General features: G+C 43.1%; 1 protein-coding gene across 1 annotated transcript in view; it reads left to right on the forward strand.

The window, feature by feature from the left end:
- The window catches only part of LOC126100543 (uncharacterized), a 218154-nt gene that overhangs the window by 118060 nt on the left and 77323 nt on the right, over positions 1–22771 (forward strand). The window contains exons 3-4 of the mRNA XM_049911161.1: positions 8591–8711; positions 21472–21584. Of these exons, the coding sequence (XP_049767118.1) occupies positions 8591–8711; positions 21472–21584 (234 nt within the window). The remainder of the gene's footprint in view (positions 1–8590; positions 8712–21471; positions 21585–22771) is intronic.

Consider the following 22771-nt stretch of genomic DNA (forward strand, 5'->3'; position numbering starts at 1 on the left):
AACTTTCGTAACCACAGTTACTATAATTACATCTTGAACAGTAATTCGTGTCACTGTACCGACTATGTCGATAAGGTTCGGTCTGTTTGTAGCTACAATGTCCTTATATTTCCACTGCTTGTAGGCTGCCAAACTAGCTGCTCGAAAAAGTTTTCAGAAAACGTGTTCAAACATATTTCCAAACCCGTCTGTCAGTACGCCCCACAATAAACCCAAAGATGTCCCATTTTATATCCGGCAACTTAGTTGAAACCAACTAAAAATTTTGTCTACAGTCACTCATCTTCGACACCTAAGCGTACACTGTAGTATTATCAGCAAACAACCGCTGCCCGTCTTGTCTGCCAGACGGTTTATGTATATAGAAAATAATAGCGGTCCTATCACACGTCCCTGGGCACTCCAGATGATACCCTTGTCTCTGGAAACACTCACCGTCAGGGACAAGATATTGGGTTCTATTACTTAAGAAGCTGTCGAGTCGCAAACATATTTAGGAGTCTATTCCACGTGCTCTTACCTCCGTTAACAGTGTGTAGTGAGGCAATGTGTCAAATGCTTTCTGGAAATCTAGAAATATGGAATTCACCCTGTCGCTTTTCATCCATATTTCGCAGAATATCATTTACGAAAATGGCAAGCAGAGCTCCGCACTAGCGATGCTTTACGAAACAGTGCTGATTCGGTGACATAAGCTTATCGGTCTCAAATATATATTGTTCCAAATGAGAATATGTTCAGTGATTCTGCAGCAAACTGATATTAGGGATACTGATCTGTAATTTTGCTGGTCCTTTCTTTTATCCTTCTTGGGTACAAGAGTCACCTGTACTTTTTTCCAGTCCCTTGGGAATTTACGCTGCGCGAGAGATTCGTGATAAATGCAACTAAGTCAGTGCCGTAGAGTGCTCTTTGTAAAACCGAATTTGGACTCTATCCGAACCTGGCGACTTACTTGTTTTCAACTCTTCCAGCTGTTTCTCTTCACCAGCGATGCTTACTGCTACGTCGCCCATATAGGAGTCTGTTAGATGGTCAAACGACAGATGTTTCTACGGCTCTCCTGCTTGAACGATTTCTTGAACGCGAAATTCAGAACTTCCGTTTTCATGAGAGTAGTCAACGAGTGACTGAATGGAAGCCCTAGACCCCCTTAGCGATTTTACTTGGGATCAGAATGTTCTCCGGGTCTCGGCCAAATCTTTTGCTGAAGTATGATGCTGGTAGTTGTGGTGTGCTTCGTGCATAGATATTTTCACAGACAAATGAATTTGTACTACGCTATGCCTGTCGTTATAAGCGCCTTCTCTTTTGAACCGGGAGTACAACAAAGTTTGCTTCATAAGCATTTTACGAATTTCATTGTGTAACCATGGTGGGTCTTTTGAGACCTTAATCCACTTACTAGGCACGAAGTTCTCCAGACCACGATTTGAAATCGGTTTAAACTTTGCCCCTAATTCCTCTACGTCCATCTCACTGGATCTAAGTGGTGTCATTTCCGGTGTCTGAGTGAGATGCTAAAAACTGCTTACCTGCTCTTTCTGGTAACAGCACTCTCCCAGGCTTCTTGACGGATTTATTAACTTTCGTAGCCACAGTTGCTATAATTACATCTTGACCACTATTCCTTGTCACTTTACTGACTCTGTCGATAAGGTTCGGCCTGTTTGTAGCTACAAAGTCTAAGATATTTCCACTGCTCGTAGGCTGCCAAACTAGCTGTTTGAAACAGTTTACAGAAAAAGTGTTCAAAATTACTTCCAAGATCGTCTGTCAGTACACCACGCAATGAACTCGTGTCACAATTTATACTCGGTAATTAAAGTCACCTCCAACTTGTACTGCATGATATGATTATTTACGGGCTAGTAACCGTAGACTTCCTTTGAATGACGCTAGAGCTGTCACAGCGGAATCGGGTGGCCGGTAAAAACATTCAACTGTTATGCGCAACCAGATAACACTCAATTTAGACTTCAACTGAAATAATATTTTTGTCAGCTGCAATTAACACTCCCACTCCTACAGCATTTTTCCGATATACTTTCTACTACTCGATAAATATCTCAGAGCTATCTACTTTAGGTTTCAGCAAGCTCTCGCTCCCAAGAATAATTTGAGTACAGGTACATTCATGGCGAGCTGTAAATTCGGCAACTTTGTTACGAATACTTAGACAATTTACTAACAAAATTTTGACATTCGGAGTATCTTTACTCTGAACGCCATCAGACTTCCTTTACCGCGCATCGACCGGCGAGTGTTCATCAGAGTACGTCAGACTACAGTCTAGCCTAAGAAACCTCCAAGTACACTCCACAAATACTCTGTTATCCGAGTAGATGCTTCCTTTTTGTACTTCACCCCTGACTTAGCGATCGATAGTTCGTTTTCGACAGCAGCGGAAACGTCGCAAATGCGTCAGGTCAATTCGGATGACTTTTTGAGCCGTCTAGATTATCCTAATAAAGCTTCAATATTTCCAAATCTCTCGAAAACGGACTACTTCTCAGTACTTTATTTTACGAACAGGTTTCACCATTGTGTTTCGGCTCCTCTTGAGATGTGCTACGATCCTGTGCCACAGAGATTTCAATATGTAACAGGTCTGTAATTACACTACTGGCCATTAAAATTGCTACACCACGAACATGACGTACTACAGACGCGAAATTTAACCGACAGGAAGAAGATGCGGTGATATGCAAATGTTTAGCTTTTCAGAGTAGTCACACAAGGTTGACGCCGGTGGCGAAACCTACAACGTGCTGACATGAGGAATATTTCCAAACGATTTCTCATACACAAACAGCAATTGACCGGCGTTGCCTGGTGAAACGTTGTTGTGATGCCTCCTGTAAGGGGGAGAAAAGCGTACCATCACGTTTCCGACTTTGATAAAAGTCGGATTGTAGCCTATCGCGATTGCGGTTTATCGTATCGCGACACTGCTGCTCGCGTTGGTCGAGATCCAATGACTGTTAGCAGAATATGGAATCGGTGGGTTCAAGAGGGTAATACGGGACACCGTGCTGGATTCCAACGGCCTCGTATCACTAGCAGTCGAGATGACAAGCATCTTATCCGCATGGGTGTAACGGATAGTGCAGCCACGTCTCGATCCCTGAGTCAACAAATGGGGACGTTTGTAAGACAACAACCATCTGCACAAACAGTTCGACGACGTTTGCAGCAGCATGGACTATCAGCTCGGAGACCATGGCTGCGGTTACCCTTGACGCTGCATCACAAACAGGAGCGCCTGCGATGGTGTACTCAACGACGAAGTTTGGTGCACGAATGGCAAAACGTCATTTTTTCTGATGAATCCAGGTTCTGTTTACAGCATCATGATGGCGCATCCGTGTTTGGCGACATCGCGGTGAACGCACATTGTAAGCGTGTATTCGTCATCGCCATACTGGCGTATCAGCCGGCGTGATGGTATGGGGTGCCATTGGTTACACGTCACGGTCACCTCTTGTTCACATTGACGGCACTTTGAACCCCTGCGAAACCCTACATTTCAGCAGGATAATGCACGACCGCATGTTGCAGTTTCTGTACGGGCCTTTCTGGATACTGAAAATGTTCGGCTGCTGCCCTGACCAGCACATTCTCCATATCTCTCACCAATTGAAAATGTCTGGTCAATGGTGGCCGAGCAACTGGCTCGTCACAATACGCCAGTCACTACTCTTGATGAACTGTGGTATCATGTTGAAGCTGTATGGGCAGCTGTACCTGTACACACTATCCAAGCTCTGTTTGACTCAATGCCCAGGCGTATCAAGGCCGTTATTACCGCCAGAGGTGGCTGTTCTGGGTACTGATTTCTCAGGATCTATGCACCCAAATTGCATGAAAATGTAATCACATGTCAGTTCTAGTATAATATATTTGTCCAATGAATACCCGTTTATCATCTGCATATCTTCTTGGTGTAGCAATTTTAATGGCCAGTAGTGTATGTAGCTGTAAACAAACAAATAATTACATAATTTTATTTCTTAGAGATGAGAATTAAAATTGTATGACTACGTCTCGTATCACCTCATATGCTTAGTTCTTTCGTTGTAAAACTATGTACAAATAAATTTATTGATAGCTGTTGTTTTCTTAGCAACTGTGGTATATATTCCAGAATAAAATTCAGTCGTCAGTTGCACAATTAGAAAATATATTTTCCTTTTCCGCTTCCAACTGATTTATCTGTAGTCTTCAGAAGCTTAATATTGATTTAGTAGGTGACAGTACCTTCAACACAGAAGCATAATGCCATGACTTATAAGAAAGGACATACACTGAGGTGACAAAAGTTATGGGACACCTCCTAATATCGTGCCGGATCTGCTTTTGTCCGGCGTGGTGCAACAGCTTGACATGGGAATGGACTCAACAGGTCACTGGAAGTCCTCTATGGCCGTCCATAACTGCGAAAGAGTTGCCAGACAGCATTTTGTGCAGGAAATGAACTCTCGATTTTGTCCCACAAATGTTCGATGGGTAACGAAATCATTAGCTCGAATTGTCCAGAATGTTATTCAAACCAATTGCGAACAATTGTGACCCAGTGACATGGTGCATTGTCATCCATAAAAATTCCGTCGTTATTTGGGACATGAACTCCAACAATGGCTGCAAATGGTCTTCAAGAAGTTGAATATAACTATTACCAGTTGATGATCGGTTCAGATGGACCAGAGGATCCAGTCTATTCCATGTAGACACAGCCCCACAGAGCTGGCACAGTGCATTGTCGTCAACTTGAGTCCATGGCTTCGGGGATCTGCGCGACACTCGAGCCCTACCTTCAGCCCACGGTTTTCCTGTCGTCAAGAATCCAACCGATATGGTCAAGGGTCCAGGAGAGGCGCTGCAGGCGATACCGTGCTGTTAGCAAAGGCACTCGCGTCGGTTGTCTGCTGCCATAGCCCATTAACGCCAAATTGCTCCTCACTGCTCTAAGGGATACGCTCGTCGTACGTCCCACATGAATTTCTGCGGTTATTTCAAGCTACGTTGCTTGTCTGTTGAAAGCTTTTCGCTTGTATCATCTGAGTACAGATGAGAGATCCGCCGATGCACTTCCCTTTTATACCTTGTGTACGTGATACTACCGTCATCTGTATACGTGCATATCGTTATGGGTCACCTCAGTGTATCTTGCATGTAATGATTGTAAGCGCAGATACTGTATTTTTATTTATTTATGTACACGTCATTTTCCGTAGGACCAAATTGAGGAGCAAATTTTCAAGGTCATGGAACATGTCAGTATATGAAATTACAACATAAAAGTAATAACAGATAAAAATAAAATGTTTATGAACCCGAAAAAAGTCCATAAGTTTAAGTAAACGCAATCAACAATACAACAAGAATCAGCTTAATTTTTCCAGGAACTCCTCGGTTGAATAGAGGGAGTGACGACTGAGGGTACTCTTCAGTTTCGATTTGAAAGCGTGTGGATTAATGCTAAGATTTTTGAATTCGAACGGTAGCTAATTGAAAATGGATGCAGCAGTATACTGCACACCTTTCTGCACAAGATTTAAGGAAGTCCGATCCAAATGCAGCTTTGATTTCTGCCGAGTATTAACTGAGTGAAAGCTGCTTATTATTGCGAGTAAGTTAATAATTTTAACAAGAAATGACAGTATGGAATATGTATACAGGGTGGCCACAATGAGACTCAAACATTTGAACTCATGAAATCTGAGAGGAAACACAATTTATTGACAAACAAATACAGGGAAATCATACAGCAGCTCATCAAGTTTTCACACACAGGTGGACGGTTCAGTACACTTGAACATGGGCGCCACGGGTAGCGCGAAGAATATCTAGTCTATAATCGATTTCGTGCCATGTGTTGCGGAGCATCTGTTCTGTGACAGAGTTGATGACAATTCTTATGCGCTGTTTCAAGTCTTTACTGGTGTAGCGTATACCCGGTCTTTCACATAACCCCTCAAGAAAAAATCGAGGGGTGTTATGTCGGGTCAAGGAATTGGACCTCCATGGCCAATCCATCGTTGCGGGAATGTGTCATTTAAAAATTTTCGGACATCAAGGCTGCAATGGGGTGGTGCACCGGCCTGTTAAAACATCACATTTGGCTTCAGGTCTGTAATCTGTGGCACGGCAAATTGTTCCAACATCTCCAGGTAGATGGCTCCATCCACAGTCGGCTCCTGAAAGATAAACGGCCCAACAATGCAATTTATCATCAAACCACACCATATATTAACTTTCGGACTGTCGCGCATATGTTACCTAGGTGCACGTGGATTTTCGGACCCTCAGATGCACGCATTGTGACGATTGACAGCCCCTGACACGTGAAAGGTTGCCGCGTCAGTAAACATCACGCGTGATAAAAATGTCTCGTCAGCGGTAATGCGATCTAACATGACACATGCAAATTCTTCTCGCTTTGGTCGATCATCAGGCTTGATTTCTTGCACAACCTGCACTTTATATGCGTACAAACGTAATCGCTGATGAAGCACTTTGTGCACTATTGAACGTTTCATACAAAGTTCTCGTGCTGCCTGTCGCACTGTGTTCTGTGGACATTGTTCGAATAACCGCCGCACTTGTTCCACATGATGTTCGCTGATCCCAGGCTTACCACCACCATGCCCTTTCGCAACACTCCCAGTAGCCAAAAACTGATCACACCACTTCTTTACAGTCTTGAACGACGGGGCGCTTTGTTGTAAACCCGACGAAAGTTTTGTCTCCGCATACCACCAGACCACTTGTGCACGCTCCTTCATATCCTCCATTGTGCTGAAACAATTGATTGCAGCTCCATACGGCCACTTGGCGTATCAAATTTGCACACCACAACCTTGTTGAGTTGCTCTGTCTGCCCCTTCAGGATTCACAGGTCCACCATCTGAAATGAGAAAGATATAGGATATTAAAATGTTGGAGTCTCATTGTGTACACCCCTTATTGAGAGGCCAATGTCAAAAAACCCAGACTAGTTAACACAAGTCGACAAGAGGTTCACGAACTTACGCCACTTATTGAGCCAAAAATATCCTTTTAGAATGGGAAGAGTTACCCCAAAATATAATACCATACAACATAAACGAATGAAAATAAACAAAGTACACTAATTTTCGTGTCGAACGATCACTCACTTCAGATACCGTTGGAACAGTAAAAATGGCAGTATTAAGTCTTTGAACAAGATCCTGAACGGGGGCTTTCCAAGACAGATTACTGTCTATTACTGTTCAGTATCACTAACCATGTGCCCATTTTGTGAAATTAATACGTCAGGTTTTGTTGAATTGTGTGTTAGAAACTGTAGAAACTGAGTGTTATTGTGATTTAGCGTTACTTTATTTTCTACAAGCCATGAACTTAGGTCATGAACAGCACTATTTGAAACTGGTCCAATGTTCCACACATCACCCTTTGCTACCAGGCTAGTGTCATCAGCAAATACAAATTGTGGTGTCACCGCCAGACACCACACTTGCTAGTCGGTAGCCTTTAAACCGGCCACGGTTCGTTAGCATACGTCGGACCCGCGTGTCGCCACTATCAGTGATTGCAGACCGAGCGCCGCCACACGGCAGGTCTAGTCTAGAGAGACTCCCCAGCACTCGCCCCAGTTGTACAGCCGACTGTGCTAGCGATGGTTCACTGACCACGTACGCTCTCATTTGCCGAGGCGACAGTTTAGCATAGCCTTCAGCTACGTCATTTGCTACGACCTAGCAAGGCGCCATATTCAGTTACTATTGATATTGTGACTCATGTACCGTCAAGAGCGATGTTCATCATTAATGGATTAAAGTTAAGTATCAAACTAATTACGTCCGCTTTCTGAATTCTAATTCCTTGTCATGTTCCAGACCTCACGTCAGTATAGTTCTTCCCTCCTCACACCAGCCTGCGTGAGCTAAAACGCGTGCATTTCGGCCTCCTCTAGTAACACGGTGTTGGCTCTTGTGCGAACACAACAGAAATATTGTAGAGTTGTAGAGTTACCCGTAATACTAGAGGGCATATCATTTATATAAATAAGAAACAGGAGTGCCCCAATATTGATCCCTGGGGACCGTACCCCACTCAGACTCACAGCCATTCTCAACATTGTGAATAATGACCTTTTGCTGTTGTTGCTAAAGTAAGAGGTGAACGAGTTGTGAGCTACTGCCCTTATTCTGTAATGGTCCAACTTCTGGAGCAATATTTTGTGATCAACACATTTATGTGCAACAACTAGACTATGTACACAAATGTGATTCATTAACTGTAAATGACCAGTCTGTGTTTACAATTATCGGATACAATACGTAAATTTTTTGACATGTCATGTCATTATGCTTTTGTGATGAAGATATTGTCATCTACTCAACCAATATTAATCTTCTGAAGATGACAGGTCAATCGGTTGATACCAGTAAAGCGAAGAAAAATTTCTGATTGTGCAAATGACGACTAAATTTTCAGAATAAAACTATATGCACCGTGGATGAAGAGCTGCATTTTGCTCCATTGCCAGAATGCCCCTTGTGTGGAACCGATACTCACCACCAGTTTGTACGCATGCCCACAGGGTGGCTGGGCATCCCTCTGACGCTGCTGGTGTTCACGCTGCAGATCTACACGGCGCTGCTTCTGGGCCGCTGCTGGATCATCGCAGAGACTCTACATCCGGATATCGTCTACGACAGCAGGTGCGCCGTTCTGAGCCTAGACTCACTCGAATAAAAACTCTGGTCACAGCAAATTAGTCGCTTTAGTGCTAACACCGATTTATGCGTTCACTGAAGCAAGGATCGTTAGTCCGATAGACAACTATGTCATTAGAGACGGAGCTGAAGCTTGGATGAAGGGAACAATGGGTAAGGAAATCGACCGTGCCGTTTTCAAAGGGGCCATCTTGTCATTTGCCTTAAGTTACATTTCCTGTGAACACCTGGAATAATACTAACAATTTTCATATCGAAAAAGTTTCATTGGGATGAAACTGCAGGACAATAGGAGTCCTTCTTGCAGAACGTTTTGATATGTGAAGACCATCCAGAAAGTAACAGACGTTTTGAAATTAAAAATTAACAATATGGAATAAACAAATTTTATTATGTACATTTTAAAGGTACAATCTTAAGCCATTTTTCTATATAATCGATATTCAGAGTGAGGCACTAATAATATCGTGGCACAAGTTTGCCAATACCGTAGAAATCTGGGACCTGCGATTGGAGTTTAGGAACCCACCTAGTACAAAATTTGTGGTAACAAAGCTTCTCCGCCAGTTTTAGACACGAAACTCTGTGAAATTTTGGGGGAAATGTGAAAGTTCCGTAATCGTGACACGACGATTTTTACGAATTTTGTCGTTGGTTTTCATCACCAGTTCGTCAGTCACAAAACTAGGCCTACCACTCCAGTCCTCATCGTGAACACCAGTGCAGACTTTTTTTAAATCAGTCCACCAATGTTTCACTCATTATTTCTTTTCCGTACACATCGCAAAGGTCGCGATAAATTTCAACTTGTTTGCAGGTTTTTGCCAACAAAATCATAATCACAGAACACACTTCACAAGTCGCGGGATTATCTATTCCAGCGCACTTTTTACCACGTTACAGAAAGCAAAGCAGCCACGATGACGATGCGCTACCACCGCTGGATGCATAGTGAGTGTAGGAACGTTATGGCACCAAGACGGTGGCTGCAGCCCCGCCCGTCGCCTTGATAGACCAAAACGTCTGTTATTTTCTGGATAGCCGTCGTACAATTAATCACATTAGTTCTCATACTGAGTATGTTACAACTTTTTTGACGATTAGTAAATTACATTTTTTATCTGTCAGTCTACACTTGGAATCTACGCACTGAATACCTGTCCATTTAGATGCTTGAAATTTTAGGTACACATTAACAATATGTCTATCTAAGAAGAAGACTACAATCACGTCATTTCAATCACAAGTTTTTACTGTAGAAATATTTACACCCGACAGTGAAAAGTAAGGTTACTTTTTTATAATTAATGAGTATGTTTTTTTCTCTCTGTCGTAAAAATGTCAGAAAATTTAATTCCAGAGAATTCAATTCAACGTTATACGGGGTATTAAAAAATGAATCACGGTTTTAAGACTTTGTAGCATTGATTACATTCAACTTACAAGTATAAATAACACATCAAATGAAAAATCTCCACGAGATGGAATAGTTGCAACAGGACTCCCCTAAACTGAATATTTTAGTGCCATATCGTGGCGGAAAGAAACTGTAACTGCTATTTGTTTTCTTGATGCGTTAGAACTATGGCTCTCTCCTCAATTGGAAAAAGCTGAGCCATAGAACTTTATTTGGTAGCAACTCAGTACGCGACTGATGAAACGACGTTGTACCTATGAAATGAATACCCTTAGCTGCATACAGGCGTTGATATAAGTCAACGGGGACAGTTGAAAATGTGTACCCCGACCGGGAGTCGAACCCGGGATCTCCTGCTTATAAGGCAGACGGTCTATCCATCTTAGCCACCGAGGACACAGAGGATAGTGTGACTGCAAGGACTTATCTCTAGCACACCTCCCGTGAGACCCATATTCGAAACTTACTGTCCCGCACTGTATTCATAGTGCCCCTCCCCATCATAGTCATTACTCGCGGTTTTATCGCCGATTCCCTTAAGAGTTCGGGCACTGTTCGTGCATCCACACAGAAGAAGATGGTCAAATGGCCGGTGAGCCTTAACTATATGTCCGAAAGAACAGATACCATCGGTGACCATGCAGCTCGTTAGAATGAAATTACTGTGAAATGAATACATTGAGCTACATACAGGCGTTGGTATAAGTCAACGGGGACAGTTGAAAATATGTGCCCATACCGGGACTCGAACCCGGGATCTCCTGCTTACATGGCAGACGCTCTATCCATCTGAGCCACCGTTGACTTATATCAACGCCTGTATGCAGCTAAGGGTATTCATTTCATATATAGACGTTGTACCGGCTGCTGAACCGGCCGCAAGGGTCTGTATGTCAGAGCTTGTTTCGCATGGCCTCCACGATCACGCGATTGACGACATATGATTTTTACCTTTGGGGGCTCATAAAGGATCGTGTGTATGTGACTTCGCTACCTCCAGATCTAGTCGTCATAAGAAACCGGACTGAAGCAGTTGTTGTAACAATTGCTCCATACAAGAACTAACTCGTCTATTCGACGGGTGCCATGTGACGAATGGTGCGCTCATTGAACACCTGTAGGAAACGCCTGTCTCTTCATGGGACATCCACTACCGTTATTCATTGTCAATGATAAAAAGAGTTACAATTGTGAAAAAAAGATAGTTCTATAAAGGAAAGCACTATCTACTTTCAGGACGAATGTCCCATCATCAGGTGCACCTACGAGATTTTTAAAAATGAATAGTAATACCTATTCACATGGTTAAGATAATCAAAACTAAACAAATCCAACAGAAATTCTTAGAATAAGACCGCTATACGGACATTAAAATGTGAGTCTACAAAGGGTGCATAACTAAAATTTTATATATATATATATATATATATATATATATATACAGGGTGAGTCACCTAACGTTACCGCTGGATATATTTCGTAAACCACATCAAATACTGACGAACCGATTCCACGTGTAATTGTTTAATACAAACCATACAAAAATGCACGGAAGTGTGTTTTTTAACACAAACCTACGTTTTTTTAAATGGAACCACGTTAGTTTTGTTAGCACATCTGAACATGTAAACAAATACATAATCAGTGCCGTTTGTTGCACTGTAAAATGTCAACTTTAGGTTACAATATCTCCGGATGTAATTAACATTTTACAATGCAACAAACGGCACTGATTACGTATTTGTTTATATGTTCAGATGTGCTAACAAAACTAACGGGGTTCCATTTAAAAAAACGTAGGTTTGTGTTAAAAAACATACTTCCGTGCATTTTTGTATGGTTTGTATTAATCAATTACACTAGCCCCTCTCCTCACGTTCGGTCTGTGGAATCGATTCGTCAGTATTTGATGTGGTTTACGAAATATATCCAGCGGTAATGTTAGGTGACTCACCCTGTATATATACAGGGTGTTACAAAAAGGTACGTCCAAACTTTCAGGAAACATTCTTCACACACAAAAAAAGAAAAGATGTTAAGTGAACATGTGTCCAGAAACGCTTAATTTCCATGTTAGAGCTCATTTTAGTTTCGTCAGTATGTACTGTATTTCCTCGATTCACCGCCATGATTTCATACGGGATACTCTACCTGTGCTGCTAGAACATGTGCCTTTACAAGTACGACACAACATGTGGTTCATGCACGATGGAGCTCCTGCACATTTCAGTCGAAGTGTTCGTACGCTTCTCAACAACAGATTCGGTGACCGATGGATTGGTAGAGGCGGACCAATTTCATGGCCTCCACGCTCTCCTGACCTCAACCCTCTTGACTTTCATTTATGGGGGCATTTGAAAGCTCTTGTCTACGCAACCTCGGTACCAAATGTAGAGACTCTTCATCCTCGAATTGTGGATGGCTGTGATACAATACGCCATTCTCCAGAGCTGCATCAGCGCATCAGTGATTCCAGGCTCTATCTCAGGCTGATACTGATCTTCGGTCGGACATGGCTGCTTGTCCTGTTCCAGAGGTTGCCCCTCAGTCTGCAAGATCCGGGCGGTCGCAGAGGGTGGGCTTACTTGTAGTTGGGAGCTCCAACGTCAGGCGTGTAATGGGGCCCCTTAGGAATATGGCAGCAAGAGAGGGGAAGAAAACCAATGTGCACTCCGTGTGCATACCGGGGGGAGTCATTCCAGATGTGGAAAGGGTCCTTCCGGATGCCATGAAGGGTACATGGTGCACCCATCTGCAGGTGGTCGCTCATGTCGGCACCAATGATGTGTGTCGCTATGGATCGGAGGAAAGCCTCTCTGGTTTCCGGCGGCTATCTGATTTGGTGAAGACTGCCAGTCTCGCTAGCGGGATGAAAGCAGAGCGCACCATCTGCAGCATCGTCGACAGGACTGACTGCGGACCTTTGGTACAGAGCCGAGTGGAGGGTCTGAATCAGAGGCTGAGACGGTTCTGCGACCGTGTGGGCTGCAGATTCCTCGACTTGCGCCATAGGGTGGTGGGGTTTCGGGTTCCGCTGGATAGGAGTCCACTACACGCAGCAAGCGGCTACACGGGTAGCAGGGGTTGTGTGGCGTGGACTGGGTGGTTTTTTAGGTTAGATGGCCTCGGGCAAGTACAGAAAGGGCAGTAGCCTCAAAGGGTGCGGGGCAAAGTAAGGACATGCGGGGGCCAAGCAGCAATCGGTATTGTAATTGTAAACTGTCGAAGCTGCATTGGTAAAGTACCGGAACTTCAAGCGCTGATAGAAAGCACCGAAGCTGAAATCGTTATCGGTACAGAAAGCTGGCTGAAGCCAGAGATAAATTCTGCCGAAATTTTTACAAAGGCACAGACGGTGTTTAGAAAGGATAGATTGCATGCAACCGGTGGTGGCGTGTTTGTCGTTGTTAGTAGTAGTTTATCCTGTAGTGAAGTAGAAGTGGATAGTTCCTGTGAATTATTATGGGTGGAGGTTACACTCAACAACCGAGCTAGGTTAATAGTTGGCTCCTTTTACCAACCTCCCGACTCAGCAGCATTAGTGGCAGAACGACTGAGAGAAAATTTGGAATACATTTCACATAAATTTTCTCAGAATGTTACAGTCTTAGGTGGAGATTTCAATTTACCAGTTATAGACTGGGACACTCAGATGTTTAGGGCGGGTGGTAGGGACAGAGCATCGAGTGACATTATACTGAGTGCACCATTACCTCGAGCAATTAAACAGAGAACCGACTCGTGGAGATAACATCTTGGACCTACTGATAACTAACAGACCCGAACTTTTCGATGCTGTAAGTGCAGAACAGGGAATCAGTGATCACAAGGCCGTTGCAGCATCCCTGAATATGAAAGTTAGTAGGAATATAAAAAAGGGAGGAAGGTTTATCTGTTTACCAAGAGTAATAGAAGGCAGATTTCAGACTACCTAACAGATCAAAACGAAAATTTCTGTTCCGACACTGACAATGTTAAGTGTTTATGGAAAGAGTTCAAGGCAATCGTAAAATGCGTTTTAGACAGGTACGTGCCGAGTAAAACTGTGAGGGACGGGAAAAACCCACCGTGGTTCAACAACAAAGTTAGGAAACTACTGCGAAAGCAAAGAGAGCTTCACTCCAAGTGTAAACGCAGCCAAAACCTCTCAGACAAACAGAAGCTAAACGATGTGAAAGTTAGCGTAAGGAGGGCTATGCGTGAAGCCTTCAGTGAATTCGAAAGTAAAATTCTATGTACCGACTTGACAGAAAATCCTAGGAAGTTCTGGTCTTACGTTAAATCAGTAAGTGGCTCGAAACAGCATATCCAGACACTCCGGGATGATGATGGCATTGAAACAGAGGATGACACGCGTAAAGCTGAAATACAAAACACCTTTTTCCAAAGCTGTTTCACAGAGGAAGACCGCACTGCAGTTCCTTCTCTAAATCCTCGCACAAACGAAAAAATGGCTGACATCGAAATAAGTGTCCAAGGAATAGAAAAGCAACAGGAATCACTCAACAGAGGAAAGTCCACTGGACCTGACGGGATACCAATTCGATTCTACACAGAGTACGCGAAAGAACTTGCCTCCCTTCTAACAGCCGTGTACCGCAAGTCTCTAGAGGAACGGAAGGTTCCAAATGATTGGAAAAGAGCACAGGTAGTCCCAGTCTTCAAGAAGGGTCGTCGAGCAGATGCGCAAAACTATAGACCAGTGTCTCTGACGTCGATCTGTTGTAGAATTTTAGAACATGTTTTTTGCTCGCGTATCATGTCTTTTTTGGAAACCCAGAATCTACTCTGTGGGAATCAACATGGATTCCGGAAACAGTGATCGTGTGAGACCCAACTCGCTTTATTTGTTCATGAGACCCAAAAAGTATTAGATATATGCTATTTTCCTTGACTTCCGAAAGGGCGTTCGATACAGTTCCGCACTGTCGCCTGATAAACAAAGTAAGAGCCTACGGAATATCAGACCAGCTGTGTGGCTGGATTGAAGAGTTTTTAGTAAATAGAACACAGCATGTTGTTATCAATGGAGAGACGTCTACAGACGTTGAGATAACCTCTGGCGTGCCACAGGGGAGTGTCATGGGACCATTGCTTTTCACAATATATATAAATGACCTAGTAGATAGTGTCGGAAGTTCCATGCGGCTTTTCGCGGATGATGCTGTAGTATACAGAGAAGTTGCAGCATTAGAAAATTGTAGCGAGATGCAGGAAGATCTGCAGCGGATAGGCACTTGGTGCAGGGAGTGGCAACTGACCCTTAACATAGACAAATGTAATGTATTGCGAATACATAGAAAGAAGGATCCTTTATTGTATGATTATATGATAGCGGAACAAACGCTGGTAGCAGTTACTTCTGTAAAATATCTGGGAGTATGCGTGCGGAACGATTTGAAGTGGAATGATCATATAAAATTAATTGTTGGTAAGGCGGGTACCAGGTACAGATTCATTGGGAGAGCCCTTAGAAAATGTAGTCCATCAACAAAGGAGGTGGCATACAAAACACTCGTTCGACCTATACTTGAGTATTGCTCATCAGTGTGGGATTCGTACCAGATCGGTTTGACGGAGGAGATAGAGAAGATCCAAAGAAGAGCGGCGCGTTTCGTCACAGGGTTATTTGGTAACCGTGATAGCGTTACGGAGATGTTTAGCAAACTCAAGTGGCAGACTCTGCAAGAGAGGCGCTCTGCATCGCGGTGTAGCTTGCTCGCCAGGTTTCGAGAGGGTGCGTTTCTGGATGAGGTATCGAATATATTGCTTCCCCCTACTTATACCTCCCGAGGAGATCACGAATGTAAAATTAGAGAGATTCGAGCGCGCACGGAGGCTTTCAGACAGTCGTTCTTCCCGCGAACCATACGCGACTGGAACAGAAAAGGGAGGTAATGACAGTGGCACGTAAAGTGCCCTCCGCCACACACCGTTGGGTGGCTTGCGGAGTATAAATGTAGATGTAGATGTAGACGGAGAGTGGATGCATGTATCCTCGCTAACGGAGGACATTTTGAACATTTCCTGTAACAAAGTGTTTGAAGTCACGCTGGTACGTTCTGTTGCTGTGTGTTTCCATTCCATGATTCACATGTCCACAAAACATATTTTCTTTCTTTGTGTGTGAGGAATGTTTCCTGAAAGTTTGGCCGTACCTTTTTGTAACATCCTGTATATATATATATATATATATACCTGGAACAATAACAGCTATTGGAAAACGACTTTCATCGGTATCAATGTAGGGCTGGGGCCCATGAATGTACATATTTGGAAACATTCTAAAACGAAAGCATATGTGTTTTTTAACACAAACTTATGTTTTTTTAAATGGACCTCCTATATTTTTTCTTCAGCAATCCATAGCATGACAAAGCACATACACAATGGCGTTGATTGCATCGCAATATTCCCATTACATCCCGAGATATTGAGACGCGAAGTTGACGCTTGAAACACCGGACATGCGCTGCTAGCGCACGTCCTGAGGCTCAGGCGTGAACCCCATGCTGCCCGTAATCGCGATGTGATTGACATGTGTAATCACACTTCCATACTTATCAAGAGGTACGAAACGAATACTGGGTGAGTCACCTAACATTACCGCTGGATATATTTCGTAAACCACATCAAATACTGACGAATCGATTCCACAGACCGAACGTGAGGAGGGGGGACAGTGTAACTGGTTAATAAAAACCATACAAAAATGCACGGAAGTATGTTTTTAACACAAACCTACGTTTTTTTAAATGGAACCACGTTAGTTTTGTTAGCACATCTGAACATATAAACAAACATGTAATCAGTGCCGTTTGTTGCATTGTAAAATGTTAATTACATCCGGAGATAATGTAACCTAAAGTTGATGCTTCCACTCCTCCGCTGTTCGATCGTGTGTATCGGAGAGCACCGAATTACGTAGGGATCCAAAGGGAACGGTGATGGACCTTAGGTACAGAAGAGACTGGAACAGCACATTACGTCCTCACGCTAACACATTTTTATTGGTCTTTTTCACTGACGCAAATGTACATTACCATGAGGGGTGAGGTAGACGTACACACGTGGTTTCCGTTTTCAATTACGGAGTGGAATAGAGTGTGTCCCGACATGTCAGGCCAATAGATGTTCAATGTGGTGGCCAACGTTTGCTGCACACAATTGCAGTCTCTGGCGTAATGAGTGTCGTACACGCCGCAGTACATCTGGTGTAATGTCGCCGCAGGCTGCCACAATACGTTGTTTCATATCCTCTGGCGTTGTAGGCACATCACGGTACACATTCTCCTTTAACGTACCCCACAGAAAGAAGTCCAGAGGTGTAAGATCAGGAGAACGGGCTGGCCAATTTATGCGTCCTCCACGTCCTATGAAACGCCCGTCCAACGTGTACCTCACCCCTCACCCCTACGCTGTCTAATGGCGGTACTGACTTTAAAGAAATATTTATGACTGTGGCCGCTCATTATGAAAAAATAATTAGACAGCTTAGTTGCACTGCTACCAGAGTACCATCTGTATCTACCCTCTAATAGGAAATGTTCACAGGCAGATGGCTCTTTGTGGTGCAAACGTGTTAAGCAAGCAGGCAACCACGTCGCGGAGACACACTTGTGCTTCCTACACCCAACTGGGCGCGTTTTAAAGGCGTCAAATTGTGGTCAACCGCGTGTCGGGACGGCCCTTTCCTGGAACTGCCATACAAGTTGGACGTGCTGCGTCGGCTGTGCAACCATGCTGGTATCAGTGATCACATAAACGTTCTCGCACCTGTAGATGATGTTCTGGACGTCCGCGCAGCACAGACACCCACCAGCATCGTCGCATTGTGAGGGGTAGCAGTAACAGATCCTACAGGAACCACAGCACAGATATACTATGCGATCAAAACTATCAGGACATCCCAAAAAAAAATCCGTTTCTCGTGTTATGTGCTTTGTGCTGCCACTTGCTACCAGGTATTCCATATCAGCTACCTCAGTAGTCATTAGACATCGTGAGAGAGCAGAATGGGGCGCTCCGCGTAACTCACAGACTCCGAATGTGGTCAGGTGATTGGGCGATACTTGTGTGATACGTCTGTACGCGAGATTTCCACACCCCTAAACACCCCTAGGTCCACTGTTTCCGATGTGATAGTGAAGTGGAAACGTTAAAGGACACGTACAGCATAAAAGCGTACAGGCCGACCTCGTTTGTTGACTGACAGAGACCGCAGACATTTGAAGAGGGTCTTAAAATGTGATAGACAGACATCTGTCCAGATCATCACACAGGAATTCCAAACAGCATCAAGTTCCACTGCAAGTATTATGACAGGCGGGAGGTGAGAAAACTTGGATTTCATGGTCGACAGGCTGCTCATAAGCCACATATCACGCCGGTAAATGCCAAACGACGCCTCGCTTGGTGTACGGAGCGTTAACATTGGGCGATTGAACAATGGTAAAACGTTGACAAAAGAGAAGTGTATATTTTCAAGCTGTTACCTTTAGGATAAGTTAAAAAATGATGAAATTGTCCACAGAATCGGTGAAGGAAGGAACACTTGGAAAGCACTGTCAAGGGATACGATGGTAAAACATGTTAATCGGGGATTTACTTTCATGGTACTAGAGGGAGCCGTAGACGGTAAAAACTAAGGGAGAAGACAGATATTGGAATTCACCCAAAAAATAATTGGGGACGTAAAGTGCAAGCGCTACTTCCAGAACAAGAGGTTCTGACAAGAGAGGAATTCATTACGGGCAACATCACACAAGTCAGAAGACTGATAACAAAAAAAAGTCTAAGGAGAGTTATTTATCGACAGTAAGACAAATTGTATATGCTTAATAGAACCGGTGAAGCCTTTCGATTCTGTATAATAGAAGAAATTTACAAACTTGAACAGAAAGACTAGATTGGAAAAATAAGAGATTTATTAATCAAAACAAAAGATAGTGGTCAGGGTGAAAGGTCAAGATTGAAGAGTAATAAGAATGGAAAAAGGTGTAGGAAAAGATTGCTACCGATCTCCCACAATTTTTAATTTACTGCTGTAAATAAAAGATGTGGTACAAATTAGAAGAAAGAATGATTAAGGGATAAAAATGAAAGACAGTGTGATGATTCAGATTTTCATATGATACATTTTTCTTTACATAACACGAATAAAAGCTTTTGGACGTGTGGAAGACAGTACAGTTTTGTGGGGATGTAAGGGAAAATGGTTACTGAAATTTGAGGAAGAAATATCTGAAAATAGCATTAAACTGAGGAAAGAATACTTTTAAAAATATTGCTATTTAAGAAGGAGAACTGAGAACGGAGCTGTACTGTAGCTGTAAAAACAAAATAACAGTTGCAAAGGTAGCACTTATAAATGTCTTGGAGGGTATTTTACAGCAACTTTGCCTCAGACTGATGTAACGACTGATAAAATATTTTTTGTGTGTTGTGTTATACGCTTTAGTGACCTGGAGAACAGGAGGAAAAGGCTGTATGTTTCTGAAACGTGGATGTTGCTAACAATGGAAAACACACAAAGAAAAAAGAAGAACAGAGTAATAAAAATAAAGAAAAGCTCAACTGGCTGCATTCTAAGTCGAACTGAATAATAAAATGGTTCAAATGGCTCTGAGCACTATGGGACTTCACATCTGTGGTCATCAGTCCCCTAGAACTGAGAAATACTTAAACCTAACTAACCTAAGGACATCACACACATCCTTTCCCGAGGCAGGACTCGAACCTGTGACCGTAGCAGTCGCGCAGTTCCGGACTGAGCGCCTAGAACCGCGAGACCACCGCGGCCGGCGAACTGAATAATAAAAAGAGGTCTTGAGGAATACATAGAGGGGAAGAGAAAACAGAACGGCAAAGAAGTAAATCCAAAGGAAGGTTTCAGATACGCTGAATGGTAAAAGAAACACTGGATCACAACAAAGAAAGACTTAGCTGTTGAGTACAAAAGTAGTAAGTAATATGAGGCTTAGATTCTTACCTGAACTCACTGGATCTAAAGAACAGAGAATGTGAATCATTGGTTTGACAAGTCACCGACACGCTTCGACGCATGGTATATGAACTGAGGTGGCAAAAGTCGTGGAATAGCGATATGCACAATACAGATGGCGATAGTGTCGCGGCAACGCGGAATAAAGGAGCAGTGGATTGGCGGATCTGTCATGTCTTCTCAGTTGTCATTTGTTCATCTGAAAAGGCTACCTACGTGATTATGGCCGCACAAAGGTAGTTAACAGACTTTGAAGGCGGAATATTAGTTGGAGCTAGACGTATGGGACATTCCATTTCGGAAATCGTTAGGGAATTCAATATTCCGTGATCCACAATATCAAGAGTGTACTACGAATACCAAATTTCAGGCATTACCTCTCACCACAGACAACGCAGTGGCCGGCGGCCTCCACTTAATGACTGAGAGCAGCGACATTTGTGTAGAATTGTCGGTGCTAACAGACAAGCAACACTGCATGAAGTAACCGCAGAAATCAACGTGGGACGTACGTCGAACCAATCCGTTAGGACAATGGCGTTAATGGGCTATGGCAACAGACGACCGACGTGAGTGCCTTTGCTAAGAGCGCGACACGGCATCGCATGCCGCACGCATCTTGGACTGTGATCATGCACGGTCAGCCGCGTCCCGATCTGAGTTGGTAAGAGCTGATGTTAGGGTTCGAGTGTGGCGCAGACCCTACGAAACCATGGACCCAGGTTGCCAAGAATGCACTGTGCAAACTGATGGTGGCTGAAAAATGGTGTGGAATGTGTTTACGTGGAATGGACTAGGTCCTCTGAAGTTACTGAACTGATCATTGATCAATTTCAGCCTTCATGGACTTCATGTTCCCAAACAACGTTGGAATTTTTATAGAAAACAAAGCGCCATGTCACTGGGGAACTGTTCTGAAGAACATTCTGGACTATTCGAGCAAACGATTTGGTCACTCAGATCGCCCCAAATGAATCCCATCGAACGAGTTATGGGATATAATCGAGAAGTCAGTTCGTGTACCAAATCCTGCACCAGCAACACTTTCGCAACTATGGATGACCATAGAGGCAGCATGGCTCAGTATTTCTGCAGAGGACTTCCAACGACATATTGAGTTCATGTCACGCCAGGCTGCTTCACTGCACCTGCCAAAAATTGATCTGACACTATGAAGTATTCTTCATTACTTAAATGTTTTCAGTCTTTTATGCGTTCATTCTCGCTCCCTGTGCTGATGAGGCATCCTTTATTTTTATCGATGTTTATTAGAAGGAAAGGGTGAGTAGTCCCAAGTTAATTAACTATACACTGTGTTTTAACAGGTATCCATATGCAGCACTGGCTGAACTTTCCTACGGCCGCAAATTTGGGAAGTTTGTGACCATCCTGCTAGACCTCCACATCTTCGGCAACGCAGTGCCTGATCTGATCGTTGGTGAGTCTCTACTCAGTTTTGAAACACACAAGAATGCAGCTTGGGTTCACAAAAAGAAATTTTAAGGCGGAATGTACATGCCATGTTTGATTGGATAGACCATGACAACCCCGTACTCTCCAGATCGTCACTCTGACGTCATCATGCAATAACACAGGGCTAGAGATCCATATGACTGCATATGTAGCATTGGAAATAGCTGTACTCTTACTAAGACAATCGAGGATAGTCTTTTAAGGTATTTATTTCAGCCTTCTACAGCCAGACAGCCAGCATTTAACATCCTTGACACATTTCACACATTCATAAAATTCGTTTATGCAAACGTCTCAGTTGCTTTCAATGCAACACGCTGTAGGCTCAGGAAAACGTATGATAGTGATATATATATTACCTTCACAACAGTCCATAGGCTACATTTCTCCATCTCTTTGGGTAAGGTATTGTTTGTATTTTTTGTACACTTTGCATACACATAGTACCCCGTAATTACATCATCTTTCAGAAATTGCTCTTAAACTTCTCATGTATAAAGGTTTTTCACCTGTAGCATCATTAATATTACTGTAAGTCAGCATCAGTATTGGACGATGGTATAAATATAGTTTATATCTGAAGAGTTTTAACTGAAATATACAGCCGTTATCAACTACCCGTAAATCTTGCACTGCAGTGATGGGACACGGTAAGATAAAACCCGTGACCAAACTTTTTCTTCAACAAATCATAATCGGCTGGACTTGTAGTGCGCCAGAGTACATAACATTTGAAATTTTCCCCATTCTTCATTGTATTCATTAAATAACTCTCAGAATTTGCATGTCATCGTCTGACAAGAATTTCATGATTGTGTCAATCACTTGATACTTGTGGAAAGTAGAATCATACAACAAAGCAGGAACACGTGTAGGGAGACTAATACTCAAACCATTTTGTAGTATAATTTAACTTTAAGGGAGTAGAAGTTAAATTATACTTCGTGCACGGCAATAAACAAAGCAGGAACACGTGTAGGGAGACTAATACTCAAACCATTTTGTAGTATAATTTAACTTTAAGGGAGTAGAAGTTAAATTATACTTCGTGCACGGCAATAGACTGTGGCTCACATGGAGAGTCTGTTCTACATCTTTGTTTAAATCTGCGCTACGCTAAACTCGAAAGCACAAGATGAAGGCAAAATCGTC

Source organism: Schistocerca cancellata, chromosome 9 (assembly GCF_023864275.1).
Source record: "Schistocerca cancellata isolate TAMUIC-IGC-003103 chromosome 9, iqSchCanc2.1, whole genome shotgun sequence".
Lineage (NCBI taxonomy): Eukaryota > Metazoa > Arthropoda > Insecta > Orthoptera > Acrididae > Schistocerca > Schistocerca cancellata.